Here is a 22,305-nt window from a genome sequence, read left to right as displayed (position 1 = left end):
TTTCCAAGGCCAGAGAATGGCTCAACAGAAAACCCAGGTATAACACTGATGACAGATTCAAAGATTAAGATAAACCAAAATGGTGCAATCATCTGAAAAGTGCTACTCACTTTTAGTGCAACGGTTTGGTCAAACTCCCCAGTACCAAAACCGAATGGGAGATATGATCTCAGAGTAAAGGTGGGCAAAACTACACCGATATCCTTTTAGCAACGCAGTCTAAAACTGAATAGCACATTTGAACAGTGAGGGAACACCACGTTTCCCAAGTCCTGCTGGCCTTCTCAGCCTCCCTACCTCCAGCTAATACTTTCTCCATTTCTTCTCTCACAACAGGAGATGTCAGGTGGATGGTCAAGGACAATGGAGGTTCTTTTGTGTTTTTTATCACAATCGCAGCGTCATCAGCAGATTGGAGTATTTCGTATTTGTCTTCTGTAACGGCCTAAAAAAGAAAAGGCAACTTTCAAAACACTTTCTCCTCAAGGGAATCAACACTTCTATTTAGCCCTGCTTGTTACTGCAGTAGACAGGCCAACTTCTTGGGGCATGACAGATAGCAGTCCCTTCATCCAGGGGGTCAGGACCTCCCTCTTGATGGCTATGTCTTGGCCATTTTCTGGGTATTTCGTAAAGAGAGAAGTGATTTTCACAGGGAGCTTCATAATGCAACAAGTAAAAGTTTAAGTTCTGTGAGGAGACAAGAGTATGAATCCTCATTTTGTCATGTGCTGGTTGCATAACTGGACAAAGCATTAATCTCATTAAGACTGGCTTCTAATTTGTAAAATAGACTTAATGACATAACCTACACCACAACGCTGCAGGAGGCTTCAAGCAGGCCCTACATGGAAAGCAGTGCCCAGCACAGAATGGGCATCCAGCCACCGCTATTTCCACACCTGGAGGAGTTGTGTGGAGTAAAAATGGTGTGAAGTAGTTTGTATCACATGTTGCATATTAAAGTATGTACTTGCTGCAAATGAATGTGTCTACAAGGATGGTTACAACAGTCTGACTTCTGCTTTCTTCTTTGTACCACTTATATACCTTGATGAAGAAAATTCAAGCTTTTATGGTTTTTTAAAAAGGTAAACATAAAGTATGACGTTGTGGGGAGGACAACCGCACTTTGAAAAATCTAAACTGGGGTTTCTCTCCCTCAGCAGTACTGGCCTTCGGGCCGGAATATTCTAGGGCGTGGGGCTGTCCTGTGTATTGTAGGATGATGAGCAGTATCTCCAGCTTCCACCCAACTGATGCCATTAGCACCCCTACTCGTCATACTGTGACAACAAAAACTGTCCCCAGAATCTGCCATAGGTCCCCTGGGGGACAAAACTGCCATAAAGAAACACTAACTTAAATCAACAAAAATACACTTGATTTATATCTTTCTCTAAAGAACCAACTCTTTATAAAAAATTGTCCTTCGTTTAGAAACACACCAACTTAATTTTCTTCAATTAGTATGCTTTTTATAGACGAGGATAAAATTAAGTTAAAAATTACTTAGTACTAAAACAGGAAAGCTTAGGGATTCATCTTAAATACCTCCCCAAAAGTATCTACTATATTGCATTAGTTCCACATTTCAATTCTGACCTTTGTCCTGAAACCTAAATTGTTAGTCACATGCGACAGAATGCATGCTTACATAAAAAAGTGAATAGTGTTCCTAAGGAATGAGATTTTTTTGTTTTTCCTTTCTTCTTTTACTTATCCTGTCATTAAATCCAGAGTGACTGTGTCCCCAAGAGGCAGTATGTGGCCGTGATGAAGCCCAGAACTCACCAACTGGGGATGCTGGGGTCAGTTACTCAGCATTCCTGCACCTTAGTTATATCTTCTCAAATACTTAGACGATAAAGCCCTAAGAGGAGCGTTGTGAAGATGAAATGATACTTGTGAAGAGCACGCCTGGCCTAGGATGGGGTGCAGTAAATGCTCAAGAAATGTCATAGGCTATTCTTTCTGCAATACTTTTGTAATGAAACAAACTGGTATTTTGCTGTTGTGTTTAAGGAGGGCGTGGCTCACAGTGACCCACGCTGGGATCGAACTGGCAACCTTGATGCTTTCAGCAGCACGCTCTAACCAACTGAGCTAACCGGCCACTCCTTAAAATGGTTTTAGAAAGTTTTTGTTTATGGCCAGGTTTGGATCGGGGAGGAAGAGCTAACCATTGTACAATCTATTCCTCTACTCAATGGTGTCTGGATGTGAAGCTCACGCCCAGGGAGGTCCTAGAACCGCGCTCTGGCAGCCGGGGGCCATCGCAGTCTGCCAGCCGCTGTCCACAGAACCTTGGTGGCTCTGGGGCATCCTGCCTGTTACCCATCCTGAAGGCGTGCGAGTTAACAGGTGCGAGGGTGGGTTTGGAGAGTGCCTCGTAGCGCACGGCACACTTGGGCATCGCCTCCTCTGCCCCCATCCCCACTAAGCAACATCCAGCCCCACCCAGTGGAGGCCGTCACTCACAGTGAGCTGGATGGCCAGGTTGTCAGCCACTTTGTCCAAGAGGGCGGTCGTGGGCTTCTCCTTGCATAGCAGCACCAACTCCAGGTCCAAGTCTCCCTTGAGCAGCAGGCCCTTCGCCACAAGGCCAACACGCATCACACCCCGCAGGGTTCTGGTCATATGCTCTGGCTTCTGCTCCCTGAGGGACAGATCAATGCATGGTGAGGGATTCAGTCTAGCCAGAACCCAGAGGACCCAGAGAGGCTGGAGTTTCTTTAGAAAAGAAGATGCTCACCTTTACACTGGCCAGTCTCCCTAGGGGGAAAAAAGAAAAAAAAGAAACCCATAAAACTTCAAACTTACCCTGCCCCTTCTTTGGTCTCGTCCTCCGGGGGCATGTCCAAGTTCTCAGACTCAGCGTGCTCGCTACTGCCTTTCTCCTGCTCATCGATCCAGTCGGACACAGCTTTGAGAGCCCGCTCTGTGTGGGACACCATGTTCTGGACTGCCTCCAGCTCCTCTTGGGTTGGATACACGGAAGAATGCTTTGCCATCACATGGCGATCATCATTCACAAAAATTCGCAATGGACGCTGAAAATGTGGAAACTCAGTAAAAAACAATGCAAAGAGACAAAGCAACCCACCACTTATCTTTTAAGCTGCACAACTCATAACTATGCTTTATCATTCGTGTGAAAATAAGATTACAGTAGTCCCCCCTTATCCGCGGGAATACATTCCAAGACCCCTGGTGGATGCCTGAAACTTCAGGTAGTACTGAACCCTATATATACTATGTTGTGTTTTTGTCCTGTGTGTATAAAGCTCTGATAGTTTTTTATAAGTCACGCACAGTACGAGATTAACAATAAATAATAAGATTATAACAATATGCTATAAGTTATGTAAATGTGATATTTCTCTCTCTCAAAATATCTCATTGTACTGTACTCACCCTTCCTCGTCTTCTTGTGATGTGATGATGACACAATGCCTACGTGATGAGATGAAGTGAGGTGAATTTGAATTGTTTATTCCTGGAATTTTCCGTATAATAATTTTGGACTGCGGTTGACAACAGGTAACTGAAACCGCGGAGAGCAAAGCCGCAGATAAGAGGGGACTACTGTATATGAACACGAATGAAGATCAGAAAAGTACACCAAATATAACAGTGTCCTTTCTTTCTCTAGGCAGTGGGGAAAGGGGGTAATTATACATTTCTATGGTAATTTAATTGTTACACTATGCAGTATAATTTAAAAAGTCTAATGAAAAATGACAGAATCAAACGTTTTGAGGCAATACTACAAATACTTGTACACAAACGAAGAAATAGCATCTATGATTTAAAAAACAACTTTCTTACCATTTTTATTTCTTCGGTAGTGTCTGGAAATCAAATTTTGCTTATCTTTTCAAATTATGACAGATTTCCTTGGTGTTATCAATACTTCGGCTATCTATAAGATCAGAAAACCTTTTTAGTTTCAAGTATTTCATAGATGGATGAATTTTAGCAGCCAGACAGCGGTGCTGCCTCATGAAGGAGCCCTGTTAGCACAGCAGGACACATCTTTGTTTCCAAGTAACCACCACTAAGCCAAGGTATAAACAACCAATTATAAAACTGCCTAAAAATGAAAACTGGTTTCTGGAAACCAAGTCTCACTTCAGGCCCACAACACTCAAATGATTTTTACTTTTTCTGTCTTTCAACATTTCTTATATAAAGTATGCCAATTCTTACAAATACAAAAACAAAAATATTAACAAGCCTCCAGAAAAATGGTACAGGTAGAAATGTTCAGCAAAATCTTGTGGTATTTGGAGAAGGAAGGAGCTCTGGTCCTTGAGGATAATGAAGACACAATAAGGAAAGCAGGAGACACAGGGCCCCAAAGGCCTCTACAACCTGGAAAGGCCAAGAACCTTCTGAAACATCAGGTGGATGTGACCACTAAACCACATGGACACACCTGTGGGTTCAGCTTTGCAGAAGCCGAGACAACTGAAATGCACAATAGAAGTCTTCAAGACAAACGCAATTATAACTATAATTTTGGACTCTTTAAATAGCATGCTGACTACAACCTACTCAATTCCCACTCTGTGCAAATAGTCTGGTCCACAATGAAATCTTCCAAATAAGAACAAAAAAACCCATCATCATGACATGCAAAAGATGAATGCACCCATCGCATGCCAACCACCTAGCAGCCAGCTCCTTCAATCTAAGCCAGTTACCAGCCAGGGCAGCAGGCTCATCCTGGAAAGGCAGCCACTTCTAGGACAAACATCGATGTGATTGGCCAAAACAAGAATTTCCCACAATTCTTCAGGATGACCTAGCAATCAAAATAAAAAATTTAAAGGTTCCAAAGTAGAACTTAAAAATTTAAGAATGGAATTGAAGGTGATGCCCCTGCAGAGCCAGACAAGACGAAGGGATCAAAGGCTTCAGGGATCAAAGGCTTCGTGGTAGGGGAGGGAGAAGGAAGGGGAGAGGGGAGTGGAGGACCAGTCCCTGGGCTCAGCTGCTGGCTGTGCGTGGGCTCTTGGTGAGCCACTTGGTTGTCACCAAGTGGGAGCTTCCACACACACCTGGGTCTGAAACCCTGCTTGCCCAGTCGCAGTACCCATGTGGCCTTAAAGCTTCCTTGGAGCTTCTTTCTATACCTGCAACGCGAAGCAGCAGCCGCTATTCCTCTGCAGGAGACTGAAAAGTGAATGAGTCAACCTATGCAACGCATGAAGCGCAGATCCCACAGTACGATCTACACCAACAGGCTGCTGCGGGAGCTAGTGGTGAGTGATGCACATGCAAAAGCGCTTTCTGTGGTCAGGAATCATCACAGTTCAGTCAGGAACAAATGATACTGTGGTTGTGTTCGCAAAGAACATCTTTACCTTAGATGCATATTTAAAATAATTTTATGGCTAAAAGCACATTCCTACTATTTGCTCTTAAATACTCCAGTGAGGCAGGAAGTGGAGAGGGATGAAACAAGACTACACAATATTGATAGCTGCTGAAGCTGGGGGATGGGTATATTGGGATTCATTTGCATGTATTTGACAATTTCCATAAATTTTTTTTCTAATGCACAGTAAACTTAAGCACTCTTACAAACTGCAACCATGGCAGGTAATCTAAAAATCAAACCAAAGCTCAGAAAACCAATTCTAAACCAACAAGAAGCAGGCCTCCAGGAATCATAGCCTAATGGCGAGAACCCATGTTAAACAGCCACCAGTTCTGGCCATATCTACACTGGAACCTCATCAATCTGATAACAAAAGCTGATGTTTAAAGACGTAATTATTTATTCAACACGTACTCAGTGTGTACCTCCTCCGTGCCAGGCCCTGGACTACCTGGTGGGACATGGCCCGCAAGTCCCGTTTCCTAAGACGCGGCCAGCTAGCACATCCTGAAGGACAAACTCCTTCCGTGCAAGTCTGACGAGGTGCAGGAACCAAAATTAATATAAGATCCAGTATAATATAATATAATATCGGGTCATATTAATTTGTGCTCCAAAAGTCGCATTAGAGCTGACTGTCCGGCTAGGTCTTATTTTCGAGGAAACACTGTACCACCTATTCATCTCACATCCCTCCTCAAATATCAAATCTAGCCATTTCAAAAAATAACACAGCTTAAATCAAGGTTCCAGGTGGCTCAGATCTTTGTAGGGTTGATGTTGTCTAAAATCTACTAAAAGGAGCTCCTGGAAGAAGTGGCTGATTCAGTGCCTGAGACAGGAACTGTACCAGATGGGCACGGGTCAGTCACACTGCAGTGTCCGAAAGCAAGAAAACGCTCAGAGATTGTCCCACTACATCTGAGGCAACTGAGTCTCAAAAACAAAAACAAAAAACACCTTCCACCTATATGAAAGTTCTAGAATAGGCAAAACTAATAGATGAGAAAAAATTCAGAATAGCAGTTGCCTTTGGGGAACGGAAGCAGGGAACACCTGGAAAGTAGCCCAAGGGTGCTTTCTGTTGGTCACCGTCTACGTTTGGTAGGGGTTGGGTGTATGCAATGGTCAGAACTCATTGAATGGTACACTCAAGACATGTGCATTACTTCAAAAGAAAAACCTGTAAATACTGGACTGTAGGTAATATTCAGAGGAAAGACTGTTAACTTTCTGCTACTTACTCTAAAATGCATCATAAAAATACTGAAAAATGAACAGAACAGATGGATGAACAGATGTGTGAAACGTAAGTACAGTCAAATGTCACTGGCAGAACCTAGGGTGTGTACACAGGAAGGTGGTCACTGTAAAACTGTGTCACCTTTGAATTTTTCATAATAAAATGTTTGAATTTTTCATGTTTCAAATATATAAAACTGATTCAGCACATCATGTTTATGCAAATCCATGAGTCCATAACGATACTTAAAAAAAAACTAATTTGCGAGGGCCAGCCCCGTGGCTCAGGCGGTTAGAGCTCCGTGCTCCTAACACCAAAGGCTGCTGGTTCGATTCCCACATGGGCCAGTGGGCTCTCAACCACAAGGTTGCCAGTTCAATTCCTCGAGTCCTGCAAGGGATGGTGGGCAGCGCCCCCTGAAACTAAGATTGAACATGGCACCTTGAGCTGAGCTGCCCCTGAGCTCCCAGATGGCTCAGTTGGTTGGAGCGCATCCTCTCAACCACAAAGGTTGCCGGTTCAACTCCAGCAAGGGATGGTGGGCTGTGCCCCCTGCAACTAGCAACGGCAACTGGACCTGGAGCTGAGCTGCGCCCTCCACAACTAAGATTGAAAGGACAACAACTTGACTTGGAAAAAAGTCCTGGGAAGTACACACTGTTCCCCAATAAAGTCCTGTTCCCCTTCCCCAGTAAAATCTTTCAAAAAATAAAAATTAGAAAAAACACACTAATTTGCCACCATTGGAGATGTCTGCATCCCAACTCCATGCTCGGAAAATTACTTTGAAAGGTACTGAAGTACACCCAGTTGGTGTGGGGAATCGCTGCTATAAACACCATCTGACAAGTAGAGGTGAGCAGCAGAAAAACGCCTCCTCCTCCCACTGGGGATCAAGATACTCATTGTGTCAAAATGGCAGCCAATGCAAAGTGTCTCCGGACACACACACACCCCTCAAATGCACCTATTTTCAGCAAATGTCCTGCATGTAGATTTCCATCTGCTGTTTTCACCTCAGTTTAAAACTGGGAACGGGGGTGTGCCTCTGCTCCAACAGGCAGGCCCAGAAGGGACCCCTGATGGGATTCCCGGCACTGTGGCTGGCTCTGACCACCCCTCTTGGCCCACCTGTGGTCCATTCATCCTGAGCCCTCCTCCTAGACCAGGCCTTGGTGGTGATGCCTCCTGATGCAGGTGGACAAAGCGAGTAAGAGTACTCATCACCTGAACTAAAACAAATGTTTTAGAACTGGAGCCAACACTCCTTTGCAGGGCAACAAAACCCACCTCCTGCATCTCTTCTGTGTGAGCCCAGATCTGTCAACCAAGCCAGCCTCTCTGAAGCCAGCTGCTCTGATCTTAAATACCGGGGAATCCATCTCATTAACAAACAGGTCTTCTGGATGAGCAGAAACCTCATCAAACTTTTTTAACCAGAAACACTGCTAGCTACCGAGAAGCCATAATACCCACACACGCAACACTCCACTGCCCGCAGCAACCTAACTAAACAAAAGCTCCGAATGGCTGCACACAGCTGCTCCTGCAACCCTGTTCATGATGCAAACCTGGGCACGAGGAAAGCCTAATTTTCACTAGCCCACGGGAGGAATGAGTGGACAGTGAAGGGTCAGGATTTTAAACAGGACCTGCATGGTTGGAGATGTTCTAACACACAGGAACCAGGTTTCTTTCTTTTGTTCTCAAAACCAGCCCATCCACTGCATGGAGTTACAACAGAAGTTTAAACCACAAAACATATGTTTGCAACGTGATGACCATCTTTCTGACTTCTCGCTAATTAGAATGACGTTCATGGCACTTGCTGCAGGGAAAGAAACATGCCCAAGTCAGCATATGTGGATCAGCAAATGTTTGTAGAACGAACAGGTGTAGTGGCAACACCCTAACAGGTATGGCCCCATTTACCTTAGAGGGTGGACCACCCCTTTCCAGAGTATTTCACAAAACCTTACAGCTATCCCAGCAACACTGGGGAATTGTCCTGAAGTGGATGCTGGTCCTAAAAAGACTTTGAAATATACAATGACCCAACCCAGCTCCTGGCTTCGTGATGTCTGGAACTATCCTACCCTGGGGTATGAAGTGAAATGATAGGCATGTACTACTCTTTAGTGATTCCATAAACATTTATAGATTCACACCAAGGACACACAGAAAATGATTTCAACAAAGCAACCCAGGCAGAAGATGCCCATCTCACGTCTGGTTAAGGACAGCACTCTGAGAAATGCGTTAGGCCAACACAAATCTCAAGTCGCTAGTGCAATAGTTCCGAGTTCTGTCTCCAACAATGTCTTTATTGGTTCATAGGGAGGTATAAAGTTAGGAATAAAGATTTTCACAAATATTTTCAATGTAAAGGGCCACCCTTTAAGCTTAATTTTATTTCTATATCTTCAGTGTTAAAATATCCTTTTTTCTTATGAAAAGATGAAGATGGTGTATAACTAGTTAAAAAGATATCTTCCTTGGGGCGGCCAGATGTCTCCATTGGTTAGAGCACGAGCTCTGAACAGGGTTGCCGGTTCGATTCCCACATGGGCCAGTGAGCTGCGCCCTCCACAACTAGATTGAAGACAACGAGCTAACGAGCCGCCGAGCTTCCAGAGGGGCAGCCAGATGGCTCAGCTGGTTAGCGCGTGAGCCCTCAGCAACAAGGCTGCCAGTTCAATAACCACACAGGGTGGTGGGCTGCGTCCCCTACAACTAAGACTGAAAACGGTAACTGGGGGGCCAGACCAGTGGCTCAGGCTGTTGGAGCTCCATGCGCCTAACACCGAAGGCTGCTGGTTCAAATCCCACATGGGCCAGTGCCAGATGGCTCAGTTGGTTGGAGTGCAGGCTCCCAAATACAAGGCTGCCAGTTCGACTCCCACAAAGGATGGTGGGCTGCGCCCCCTGCCACTAACAACGGCAACTGGACCTGGAACTGAACTGCGCCCTCCATAACTACGATTAAAAGTACAACAGTTTGACTTGGAAAAAGTCCTGTTCCCCTTCCCCATTAAAAAAACAAAACAAAAGAAAACAGCGACTGGACTTGGAGCTGAGCTGCGCCCTCCACAACTAGATTGAAGGACAACGACTTGGAGCTGATGGGTCCTGGAGAAACACACTGTTCCCCAATATTCCACCCCCCCAAAACCCCCTGGCATTGTGGAACACCCACAGGTCTTAGAGCAGAAGCCCCAGGTTTGCATTCACCTGGGCTCCCCAATCTGGCAGCTGTGGGACCTCCAGCAAATCACTTGCCTTTTTGGAGCTGGATCACAAATGACATGAAAACACAACCAATGCCTCATAGATGCAAATAATGATTAAAGGTGACAATGTGGGAAAATGCTTTTTCAACTGTAGAACTACTTATGCAATTTATCATAGGAGTAATTTCAATTACTCTTGGATGAACCAATAGAAATGTTTTAAAATTTGCCTGAGAGAGGATATAACTGGGGTTTCTGGGAGGGAATTCCTGCCTGTTATAGGGAATTTTTTTCACTTTCCCATTCCCAAATCCCGAGAAAAATTGGTCGGGAAATCGGGAAAATCCGCTCTTTGAACCCAGGTGGTTGGTAGTGTCGGCCGCTACTTTGTGAAAACGATTCATCGTGGAGAACAGAAAACAGTTTGTATCTCAGGATTCAGGAATGGTAAAGAACCAATTCCCAAGAACGGGAGCGAATTCCCGCCAGGAAACCCTAGATATAAGGGAGAAGGTTTAACATGACTCCAAGCGGGAATTACCAAACCCTCTTTCCAATATGCTGTTCAGGTAACAAGGAGGTGAAAGAAGCCAGCACAGGAAATCTTCCACACCTGCTGGGGAAACAGGCAACCCATCCATCTATCCTCAGTGGGAAGCCTTGGAGGATTTTCTAATGTAGCATACAACTGAACTTCTTTACTTTTCTCAAAGCAGTTTTCCCCCTAGTTAAGAAAAAAAACCTGCTTGTCGAAAGTCATTATCACTCAGACGTAAATTATTTTAGTGGGAACTTTTAAATGAAAACTTTCCACTTTGAGATAATTGTAACTTCACCTGTTGTAAGAAATACCAGAGATTAAGTGTACTCTTCACCCAGTTTCCCCCACTGTTAACCTTTTGCAGACTAGAGTACAACGTCATAACCACCATACTGATACTCACTCATACAGTAACATCCCGACGATTGGCAAAAGGATCCCTCCTGTTACCCTGTATAGTCACATTCACCTTCCAACTGTCCCCCATGCCTAACCCCTAACAAACACTACCCCATTCCCGATTTCTATGATTTTGGCATTCCAAGGATGTTAGGTAAGGGGAATTGTAGTATGTAACCCTTCATGATTGGTTTGTTTCATGCCGCATAACTGCCTCAAGATTCATCCAAGTTGTGTATCAACAGTTGGTTCTTTTTTATTGCTAAGTAGTATTCCATGGTATGGATGTACCTTGGTTTGTTTAACCATTCACCTGCTGAAGGACATTCCAGTTCTTGGCTAGTATTATACAAATAAAGCTGCTATGAGTATTTGTGCATCAGTTTTTGTGTGAACATAAATCTTCTCACCTTTGGGATAAACACCCAAGAGTCAAATTGCTGGGTCATATGGTAGTTGCCTGTTAGTTTTGTGAGAAACTGCCAAAGTGTTTTTCCAGAGCTGAAGCCTTAGATTTTAAAAAACAAACTCAAGTAACTTCATCAAATTCAACTCAATTCACCTTCTCTCCAACCCTGTCAGCTCACACATCCGCTCTGTGAAGCTGTGGTCATTGTTGAGCTCTCGCTGGGCAGCCCACAGACCTCCCTGTTTACTGGGCAGCTATTATCCCCTCCTGTAAGCATTCTGCACAGGTCACTCACAGGACAAATATTTATTAAGTACCGCTATGAGCCCTGGGGCCAGGCTGGTATTTCCATATTGTTGACATTCAGACAGTTTTTTTAAATTATGAACACAAAGGATTTATCAACCTGCAAAAAAAATCCACGTGTACCACTGAGAGGAAAACCTAACCTGCAAAATGTCATTCTTTAACCACCACACACACACACACAAAGTAATAAATCAGTTGAAAGGCAAACAGCAGAAGAACAAGTGGCCTGGAAGATTATCCCAGTTAAGGCCTTACCCTTGAGTTTGAACCACAATCCTACTGAAAATAAGAAGGAAGGCTGTTTGGAATGTTCGAGAAAAATTGCCATGGACCTCAAACTGCCAACAGCACTACTTCTCACTGATCACCCAAGATTATAAAAATAGTACGGAGCAAACTTAAACTCTAATAAAAGGATGCGCATTTAACTCTGTGACTAAATGCTCCTTGGTGATCACATATGGCCCCCAAGGAAACAGCCGAGACAGTAAACTCATTTTCCTGTTAAAACTAGTGGGTACATTTTCAATTTCTTCATTATATGGACATTCAATGACAAGAGAAAAAAATTTCAACTGGACATTGCTTGCTCAAGACATCTAAAAACAGCAGATGCTAAAAGTCTGTCTGAATTCCCAACTGCAACTTATAATGGGATCACCTATAACGTGCTGTCTTAGAAAAATTCCACTGGGGTTTAACAGAGCATAAATATGGCAAGAAACCATTTTTAAAAATTACAAGGCTCCCTAGCAAACACTTGCCTGGCTGGCTTTCACTATTATTTCTACAACCCTGCTAGCATCAAAAAGAGGCAGCACCAACTTATCCTAAACAACAAATCAAAGAGGGAAGCTAGTTGTTTCAGCAGAAATTGTCAGATGCTGCTGCTGCAGGAAACTGAAGTCAGCTCCATCCCTTCAGGACCCGACACCCTTCACTAACGAATTGTGTATAGACTCATGTCAAACCACCATCTGCCTCACATTCCAAACCCTTCCGCTGGGGAACAAAAACTCAAATCTTCCTCTCTCAGGACTTTGCATCCAATATAGAGAGTCTAGAAAATCCTAATTCCTGTGAAGGTTCAATCAAAGCATGATGTGAATAAAATGTCACCATTTCATAGGCCATATATGCTAATACTAGAATGTGACATTTACATATCGTTCAAAACTGCACAAGGTTAATAAACTTACTGACAAAATGTAGCAGGTCAAGTTCAAGGAGGTATAAACCCAAGTTTCTTGGGAAAAGGAATCATTCCTCTGAGCCATAAAAGGTGAAATCAAGAGTAACTGGGGATGGGGGGGGGGGGGTCAGAGAAGTAATTAAGAGGGAGATGTCCCAGCTCAAATAAAACTTCTAAAGCCTTATTCAGAAGCGAGAACATTTCCAACCCTCACACCTCGCTGAAGCCTAAAGACAGACAAGATGCCACCTACTGTTTACCCAGAGAAGAGACTTACAGACTTTCATCACCACAGACTGCACCTGTCCTTACCTAGGGAACTTAACCAGGGGAGCACGAAAACCAACACCTCATATATGACATATGAATATTAGCAGCCACTCTTCCCACTGTGGGTTTTTTTGACAGAAAGAATTTAAGAAAATAAGAAAGCCTTAAATTCCTCATTCCCAGGACTCTGGGTCTCCAAAAAAACAAACAAACAAACAAACAAAGCCTTCTTAAGTATACTAGAAGGAGCTAACGGAATTTTTGCCTGTAGGCATTGGATGAGTTCAATCCTGAAAAACAAAAGTGCAAACAATTCGACACCACTCCACTCCAGAAAGAGAGTGATTCCCAGGCTTGCTCAAGCTCCTGGAGGGTAGGGAAACTGGTAGGTCAGTGTCCAGTGCTGTCAAGGCCAAGCCTGGCAGTAACTGCCAGCCTCCAATCAGCTCCAGACAACACTAGGGTCTGCACAGATTCCACTGGCAAATGGCAGGGACCCGGAACCGCCCACATGGTCAAGAGACAGCTCAGGAGCAAAGACCCCAGGAGGAGGAACAGGGATAGTAGCACCTGCCTGTGCCCTACAGCCTTATCTTATTTTCCTTTTTCCAGCTGTGAATGAGCCAGCCTCTGGTTCCCACACTTCATTCACAGCCTGAGCGGCTGCTGTCTGTACATCCCACGAGACCACACACAAAGCATCACATACAATGCACAGTTGCAGCACTGTGAGCAATCCCTGGAGATTCCCAACCAGACACCTGAAGGAAAGAGAGACTAAATTTGAATCTTAACTTTCAGGTGACACCTTGTGTTTTCCCGTGGACCCCAAATATGCCACCAGACCACTAGTAAAAAGGAAAGACTCCTAAGCCATCAGAAATAGATTCACAATATGGAATACGTGAATCCAGAAGAGAGAAGCTTATCACAGAAATTAACGCCCCCTAAGCAGAATCCCAAGCAACTTTAAATAAATTTTGAAAATACTGTGAAGAGATGGCTTACTCTCCCCAAGTTTAGACACTGAGTTGGGGGAGAGCATGCTGATCACTGTACGACCCGAATTCATCCAGGTGGAGGATTAACCTGGGCACAATCTCAGTCATTCAACTACTTGAGGAAATAAGGTAGAAGAGAGTTTTTAACACTCATGTTTGGGTCCCAAACTTGCAGATTACGGTGCACTCAAATATAGCACCATACCACCATTTTGGGAGAGGATGCAAATCCTAAGCAATGTGGAAAAAGCTCAACATCAATGAAGCACCTGTACTAAAAAAAAGGGAAATCTCAAACCCTCCCTCAAGTTTAGATCCTGATATGGGGGAGGCCTGGCTGAACAGACTTGGGAACCCAATGAACCCAGAAAGGCCTCCTCTGTAATCCGCGTAGGGACAGAGTTCCAGGGAGGGGGTCCGCCTCTCCGCGCCGTGTAAAGACAAAGGAGGCCACGTTTCCCGCCTCCGGAACCTGGGACCCTCCTGAAACCCGGGGCGGGAGTGGGACAAAGAGGAAGAGGGGGTGAGGAGGAGGGGTGGCCCCTGCCGCGCGGGCCTGGATGCTCCAGGCCCGAAGGGGGTGTGTGCTCCCAGCACGTGCGCGCACGCGGGGCGCCGCCACAGACAAAGCCCGGCCCGGGGGAGGCTGCGGCTGGGGGCCCGGTGCGCGCGCACCCCCGGCGCGAGGCGCTGCCGCGGGACGAGGGGCCGCGAGGGGGGGACGGATGCGCGCGCACCGGGTCCTCGCCGCCGATGCCGCCATTTTGTTTCCTCGGCACAATGGGAGAGAGTAACGGCCGAGCGCGGGAGCGAGGCTGGCGAGAGGGGAATGAACCAGGCGCTAGGGCGAGGGGACCGGGGAGAGGCGGGGAGCGCGGGGCTCCTCCGGCCTTGTCACCACGACACCTCAGCCAGGACCGCGCTGAGGGGGAAGACGGGAGGGGGAGGGGCAAAGGCGGGAGCAGGCCCAGCCGCCGCCACATTGGAGCTTACCTTGTTGGCGTCCCCTTCCCGGACCGCAGCCGCCGCCGCCCTCCTACCACAGCCCGCCGGGGTCTCCCCCCAAAAGCCACGCGGTGCGCACCGGGCTGCTGAGTCCAACTGCAATGGCGAGAAGAGGAGGAGGAGGAGCCGGGGCCGGGGGCGAGCGGGCGGTCGGGCGCGCGCCGGGGAGGTGCGGGACCACGTGACAGATCGGAGCCCCGCCCCCCCGCCGCCGCGTTGCTGCTCGACGCAGGCCTAGCCGACGACGGAGGGAGGGACGAAAAGAGAATTAGGAGGCGGGCTCTAGTCACGTGACAGGAGCGTAGACGTTGTTTAGCTTGTCACGTGGCATCGAGACGTCTCCCGTTTCGAAGCCTTGCTTGATCCTGGGCCACGTGACAAGGACTTTTCTCTTTCCCTTTGTCGTATTGGTCGGCCTGTATCTTGTGACAACGTCGGCTCTTTTTTTTTCAAGGGCGGTTTTAAGACGCCATTATCACGTGATGCGGGGCGAAGGGCGGAGCCTCCTGCACCTTCCAGTTTTCGCGCCTGCGCGGCCGCCATCTCACACCCGTCGTCATGAGTACGTTGGCGGAAACGGCTCGGAGAGGCTCTCCAGTTAGCGTCCTCCTAGTGGCCGGATCTCGGTCGAGGAGGTGTGGCCTCGAAAGGAGGCCGACCCACGGAGCTTCCATCCCACTCCTCTCATCACCCGCGATAAGTGAAGACCCAAGGTACCTACCTGTACAAGGCACGGCCGGGCCTGGAGCCTCCGAAGGTTAGAGCCTATCTAGTCTGATCTTCCAGCCCGTTTCACAGATGGCGAAACTGAGGCACAGTCAAGCAGGAGACCTGACACGAGGATTCACGGCCCCTTCTTTGGAGAACCGGTGCTGCGACTCAGACGCTCGGCCAACAGCTTGGGTCTCATTACTAAAGGTCCTATAGACCGAGCAACGTTTCTTTGCAAGCCTCGTGTCGGTGAATCCTCCCGGACCCCTTGTGAGATCCCCAATGTATACAACTTGTGCCTAAACTAAGCCCCGCGCCCCTCCAGTGTCAGGATTTGGCTGGCGCTCGACAGACGTTGCTAGGCAAGTTGGCAGGTGCGAGGTTGTGATTCAGACGCTGCCGAGATCCGGAACAAGGAGTTGTTGAAAAGGTTTTCTACCTGAAAGAGATGAGAAGTCGTTCAAAACTTACAGCCTACTAGCGGGTCTTCCTAGCAAAAACGTTGGGACGGCGCAGCTAATTTGTAAAGGATGCAAGATCCAGTGCCTGCCCTAGGTTTGAGTCCCCTGGCCAAGGACTAAGCCTCCGTTTCCTTATCCTTCCTTATCCACAAAATGATTATATTTTTAAAAAGCACTTGACAAAATTCTTTGTGCAGAACAAGTGTCCCCAATTGATTGCTATTATTTAAAAAGTAAGGTGTAAAAATATTACAGAAATGGGGGCATGCTCTACCTGCATTTCTTTTTTATTTACACTAGTTAGGATTTTGAACGGATCATCTATTCACGTGATATAAAAGGGTGTGAGAAAACAGTCTTCCTCCCCCAGACACTCTCCTCCTTGGCAGCCATTGTAAAGTTTTTTTGTCTCTCCAGAGATGTTTTACTCCCAGAGATGCTTAATTGTATTTCGCATCTTATTTCCCTTCATAACTTGGAGATCTTTCTTAAACAAATAGAGCTTGAGATTGAAGAAAAGCTTGGTAAAATTAATGGCGCATGTATTCAGACAGTTGATTAAAGTAAGTTTAGATTGTTCGAGGTCACTAATAATAAAGGTGACAACTGACTTTAACACTAAAGTTAGAGATCACCAGTGTCTGACCGGAGGGAACAGGATCCGAAGCAGAGTAGCTTGACTAAGCCAACAGCGCTACCAAGTGGCAGAACAGGGAAGGTTTCTAGTTTTCTGACTCAAGTACAAAACTTTTCTTGGGAGGGGCCCACAGTTAACGTTTATGAAGAACTTGCTTTCAAGGATCTTACCTTGTAAGACAACCCCTATCAGAGGGGCAATAAGCACAGTAAGGGGCAGGTACGATCCTGATTTCAAGCCGACTTTGGATCAAACCACAATCTCCATGGAGGAGCCCTGGACAGATCTGGAGAGTTTTTCAACCTCAGCTTTGCTGGAGTAACCAGCCTGGAGTGAATGCTGGAGAGTTAATGGTTGTGACTCTTACGTACTGGACTTATGGCCCATCAAATCCAGAGGATCCACTGAGTTGCAGTTAAAGTGGAGGAAACCACAACTTCCTTAAAAGTGCAGTCTGTCTGGGCCGACCCCTACCCTACCGCACTCACCAGGAGCTGCTGGATAAGAGGTTTTCAGCCCAACTTCTGACACTGCATTTATCATGCTTCTTGTCTGTGTTCTCTCCTTGGTCACCATACAAGTTGGAGACCTAAGAGGCTAGCTGTCCTCTCGTCCCTGTATCTCCACCCTAACCCAGCCTCCTACCTTTGCCTTTCCATTACGACATGGTTAACAACCCTGCATGTACAACCATTCTGTCACCTCCTTGCCTTAACTGACACCCCCTGTCGTCCAGCTATAACCGTCTCTTCCCTATTACACCTTCCCTTTCATTGGTTGAAGATTAAGGTTTGTCCCCTCCTCTTGCAGTCCCTCTAAACAGTTTTTGCCATCCGTAGGACTTTGATGTCCTCATGAACATCTTCCACTCATTGTCTTCAGAGATTTCTACCACTTCAGCCCTGCCCCCAACTCCCTTGATCACACCCAAGAACTCCCCTTGAAAGCTTTCTGAGCCAGGTCAGCTGCCTTCCCACCCTCTTAGTAGAGTAGACATGTGTTGACCACAGTGTTTTGGGGGAACCATCCTTCTAGCTTGCTAAATATGTAGTTCCGTTGGCAGGTCCCCACTGCCTGACTCCAAAATTAGGCCCATGACTTGGCCACAGTGAGTAGCTTAGTAGTGACAAAATCTGGTCAGTCAGAGCCAGTGAGTACTAGGCCTGGGACTTTAGGGTAAGAGAAGCCAGAGAAATGATCTTGAAGCCAGAGAAATGTAAGGTATGGTTAGAGGGATAGGAGGTATACTTTGATGAAAGAACTTGACAGAGAATGAAACCAGCCCCAAAGAAAACTAAACCAAAAGATGGAGTGAGAAATGGTATGGTGTTTCCTCAAAAAAATTAAACATGGAATTACCATATGACCCAGCAATTAAAAGCAGGGTCTGAAAGAGATGTTTGCACTCCCATGTTCGTAGTATTATTCCAATAGCCAAAAAGTGGAAGCAATCCAAGTGTCCATCAGTGGGTAAAGGGATAACCAATGTATATTCATACAATGGAATATTATTCAGCTTTAAAAAGGAAGGAAATCCTTCCTTCCAACATGGGTGAACATTGAAGGCATTATGTGAAGTGAAATAAACCAGTCACAAAAGGACAGCTACTGTATGATTCCACTTAAAGGAGGTTCCTAGAGGAGTCAAATCCATCGGGACAGGAAGTAGAGTGGCGGGTGCGGAGAAGGAATGAGCAGTTGTTTAGTGGGGAGTTTCACTTAGGGGAGATGAAAGAGTTTTGGAGATGTATGGTGGTGATGGTTGTACAATAGACTGAATGTGCTTAATACCACTAAACTACACTTAAAAATGGTTTAGTGAGGGGTGGCCGGTTAGCTCAGTGGTTAGAGTGTGACGCTGATAACACCAACGTTGCCAGTTTGATCCCTGCATGGGCCACTGAGCTGCACCCTCCTTAAAAAAAAAAAAAAGTTAAAGTGATAAACTTTATGTGTATTTTATGACAATTTTAAGAAATTAAAAGAAAAAAATGGAGTGAAAGTTAGGTTGTGGCCACATCATTTGAGCTCCAGGAAGTTGAGACTTGTGGGGGAAAAAAATACACAGCCACACAGTGATGCTATCATTTGGGCCACGTGTGGGACCCCAATCACCTTCAGGTCATCATCCTCACCTGCCAGGACCCTTGCTGCTGCCCTAGTTCCTGCTCTGTCATCCCACAGAGCAGCTACCTGTGACTTGCCTGCTGGACCTCCTTGTTCTGAGAACCGAGACCTGACTTTGGGGAACCACCTCTCTTCCTCTTTGTTCCTGCCTCCCAGCCTCCACCTGGGTCTGGCTCATGAAACCCACAGCTCCCCTGGTCCAATGACTGGTTCGGAGATGACAGTTCACTAAAATGGGCCAAAGGAATGGCAGATCGGGGATTTGCCTCTGATCATCTGAAAGTTCTTTCTGCTGGGGCTACTGGCCTGGGAGGATGTAAGTCCAGGATATACAGCTGTGTCCTTTGCTGTGTCCTTTCACACCTTATTACAGTCATTCATTCAAGCACCCTCCCACCTCAGGGCCTTTGCACTGGCTGTTCCGTCTGCCTGAAACACTCTTCCCTCCATACTCAGAACTTCCTCCTCTCAGCTCTCTGCTCGAGTGTCACCTCAGAGAGGCCTGCCTGCCCTGACCACCATTTCTTAAAGAGCAATATACAATTACACTGCTTTATTTTCTTCAAAGTGTTTATCACCACGTATATATTGATATTATCCATCTCCCTTGCTAGATGGTAAACTCTGAGACCAGTAAACAAGGTTCTTGTTCACTCCTATATGTCTACTATGTGAAGTGCCCAGCTCAGGGCACTCGAAACAGCAAGTGAGTGAGTGCATGAGTCACCCACCACACTGCCCCACTCTGTGCCCAAGTCAGTCCAACCTTACAGATAGATGCGCCAAAAGGGAACGCCCCACTTCTTTTAACCAACTTAAAAAGAATAAGGTATAATATACACAATCCTAAGTGTATAGCTTGGCAAATGTTTTTATAGTATACATCGGGGTAAGCACCACCCCAATCAATATAAGGAATACTGTCATCACCCCCGGAAGTTCCTTTCTGCCCTTCCTATCCAATTCTCTTCTTACATCACCAAGATTAGCTTTACCTATTCTAGAAAGTTGCAGAATTGGAAACACAGCATGGCCTTCTATGTGTCTATTAGTTGCCTGGACCACTTTGAGTTTTCAGCCATCCTATACCTGGCCAGCACATCTGTGCTCTGCATGCCTCCTTTCTAAAAGGTCAGTGGTGCCCCTTCCCCTGGTCTGGGTTCATCCTGAATCATTCTGGATCTGTACCTCTCAGAGTTGCAAACCACAGAAATGAATGCTGGCCAACCCAAGCAGAAAAGAGCTTTGGTAAAGCCTGCTGGTAATTCCCAGACCATGCAGGAGGGTGGGAGGAGCTGGCCTGGAAGACCATGCCACCAGGAGCACCTGCTAGGGACACAGTGAAACAACCAATATATAACCCTGCCCTCGTGGAGCTGACCTGGAGGGGGAGGCAGGCAACAAACAGTAAGCAAGGAATATATGTCCCGTTGTGGTAAGTGCAATGGACAAAAGTGAGGTGAGGGGTGTGCAGGGCTGGGGCAGGTGCAATTTGAAGTCAGACAGTGCACAGGAAAGTATGGGGAGCTGAGGGACAGAGGACAAGCAAATTGCTAGGAGAAAGCCTTCCAAACACAGGGAATAGCCAGTGCAAAGCCCCAGTGGTGGACTATACTTGTGGAAGGAGCAGCAAGGAGGCTCCAGGGGCTGGAATGGGGCAAGTGACAGAAGATGGGAGGAAGGGACATTTAGGAAAAGGCAGATAGTTTCTACAAGGCCCTGTGGACCCAATGCAGACAGTGGCTTTCACCCTGGGTGTGCTGAAAGCTGTGGAAGGGTTTGGGGCAGTGGAGGGGTACGACCCATCCTGCACCACTCCCTTGCACCACCCTCACGTCTCTGCTCCTCTCCGCCAACCCCAGCTAAATTTAACTCTCTATTTGCACCTCACACCTAGGTGAGTTTGGGAAAAAAAGGAAGAAGAAAAAAACCCCACAGCCTCCCTAACACTTCTCGTTCATGTGGTGCTCTCCCATGCAACTAGATGATATCTCATACCTCCTTTCTTCCCACAGCTTCCATCTCCCCACGCTCCATTCTCAGCTAATGACCTTCCTTCTTTCTTTCATGATAAAATAGTCATTCGTGTCCATATTCTTCTGCCACTACAGCCACGAGCACTTGTGCTACATTACCTGCCTTCCGCTTCGCCCCAGATGTCCCTCTCTGGTTCTCCCCTGCACCCACTTTTCTCCTTTCCCCAGGGCTCAGACCTCGCCTCTCTCTATATTCACTCCCCAGGTGATCTCAACCAACCCCACGACAGACCATGAAAGACCATCAAAACACTGAGCATTCTCGATTGCATGTCTCCCGTCTGATACTTCCCCCTGAAATCCAGACACGCACATCTAACCATCTACATGACAGCTTCCCATACTGCATTCAGCAGGTCCAAAGTCCACCTACCTGTAGAGCACACTGTCCTATCCAGATCCCTTTGGATCTGCTTTAGTTTCTTTGCGTCATTACCAGAGTTTTGCATGTTTTTGCATGACAGCCTGCACTTGCCACTCTCAGGGCACTACCCTGGGCTCTGGACCTTGTTGCCAATGCACCTTTGTTGCACATTTAGAGAATGAGAAATGCCTGGGAGCTTAAAGATTCCGCCTTTAGTCAAGGACTTACCCGTGTAGAACATCTTGGAGAGGTAACTCACCCTCCAGAGCTCCCTGCAGGATTTGATGCCCTCTGCAGGATTCTGCTGAGCTTGCTCCCTTGCAGCCCTGCCTTCTGTTTCTTTCGCTCTTCTTTCACATTCCACATATAATCAATCAGGTCTGTTCCATCTTCACATTATATCCCAAAGCAGCATGCTTTTCATCCAAGACCACCTGAGTCTAGTTTACCATCAGCATGTACCCAGACTAGTGCAGTGGCCTCCTCGTTGGTCTCAGCGCTCCTTACTTTGTCACAGTCTTTGCACACAGCAGCCAGGCTTTGAGCCTGCATAAAAGACTGGGAACTTAAAGGCTGCTGTATGCTCATAACAACCACTAACACCGTGCACTTCCCCAGGGCCCAGGACTGGGCTAAGTCCTTTACTTCAGTTGTCCCTTGCCTGTATACTGAGTGCCTGCTGTGTACTCTATCCTGCTGCCCTGGGATAAGAGGGTAAAGAAGAGGCAAGATCTGAGTCCTTTTTGAACTGACATTTTGAGTGGGGAGACTGACAGTAAGTGTGGAAACACAAATAAATAATTGGAGATTGTGACAGGTGCCATGAAAAACTAAACAGGGTGATGTGGTCATCACCAAGAGAGGCCAACTTTAGATGAGCACAGGCTTCCTAGACGAGGTGATCCCTGAGCTGGAAATGGAAGGATGAGGAGCTAGCCTTGCAAACAGCCAGCTGGAGAGCATTTCAGTCACTAGCCCTGG

General features: G+C 46.5%; 1 protein-coding gene across 6 annotated transcripts in view; it reads right to left on the bottom strand.

Annotated features, from left to right (window-relative positions):
* The window catches only part of ILF3 (interleukin enhancer binding factor 3), a 29,923-nt gene extending 14,689 nt beyond the window's left edge, over positions 1-15,234 (bottom strand). For 2 of the 6 annotated variants that reach the window (XM_019744945.3, XM_074338184.2), the window contains exons 1-5: positions 14,977-15,127; positions 3,832-3,925; positions 2,824-3,053; positions 2,482-2,659; positions 298-445 (exon numbers count right to left, since the gene is read on the bottom strand). In XM_019744945.3, coding sequence (XP_019600504.3) covers positions 298-445; positions 2,482-2,659; positions 2,824-3,053; positions 3,832-3,834 — 559 coding nt within the window. In that variant the 5' untranslated portion in view covers positions 3,835-3,925; positions 14,977-15,127. Of the gene's footprint in view, positions 1-297; positions 446-2,481; positions 2,660-2,823; positions 3,054-3,831; positions 3,926-4,709; positions 4,811-14,976 lie in introns of all 6 variants that reach the window. The other 4 variants (XM_074338183.2, XM_074338182.2, XM_019744944.3 and 1 more) reach the window with 4 other exon arrangements.
* Between the last annotated feature and the right edge of the window lie 7,071 nt (positions 15,235-22,305).

This window comes from Rhinolophus sinicus, chromosome 15 (genome assembly GCF_057876585.1).
Source record: "Rhinolophus sinicus isolate RSI-liver-muscle chromosome 15, RSI-T2T, whole genome shotgun sequence".
Lineage (NCBI taxonomy): Eukaryota > Metazoa > Chordata > Mammalia > Chiroptera > Rhinolophidae > Rhinolophus > Rhinolophus sinicus.
The sequence above is the reverse complement of the archived record's forward strand: the minus strand, read 5'-3'. Positions and strand labels throughout refer to the sequence as shown.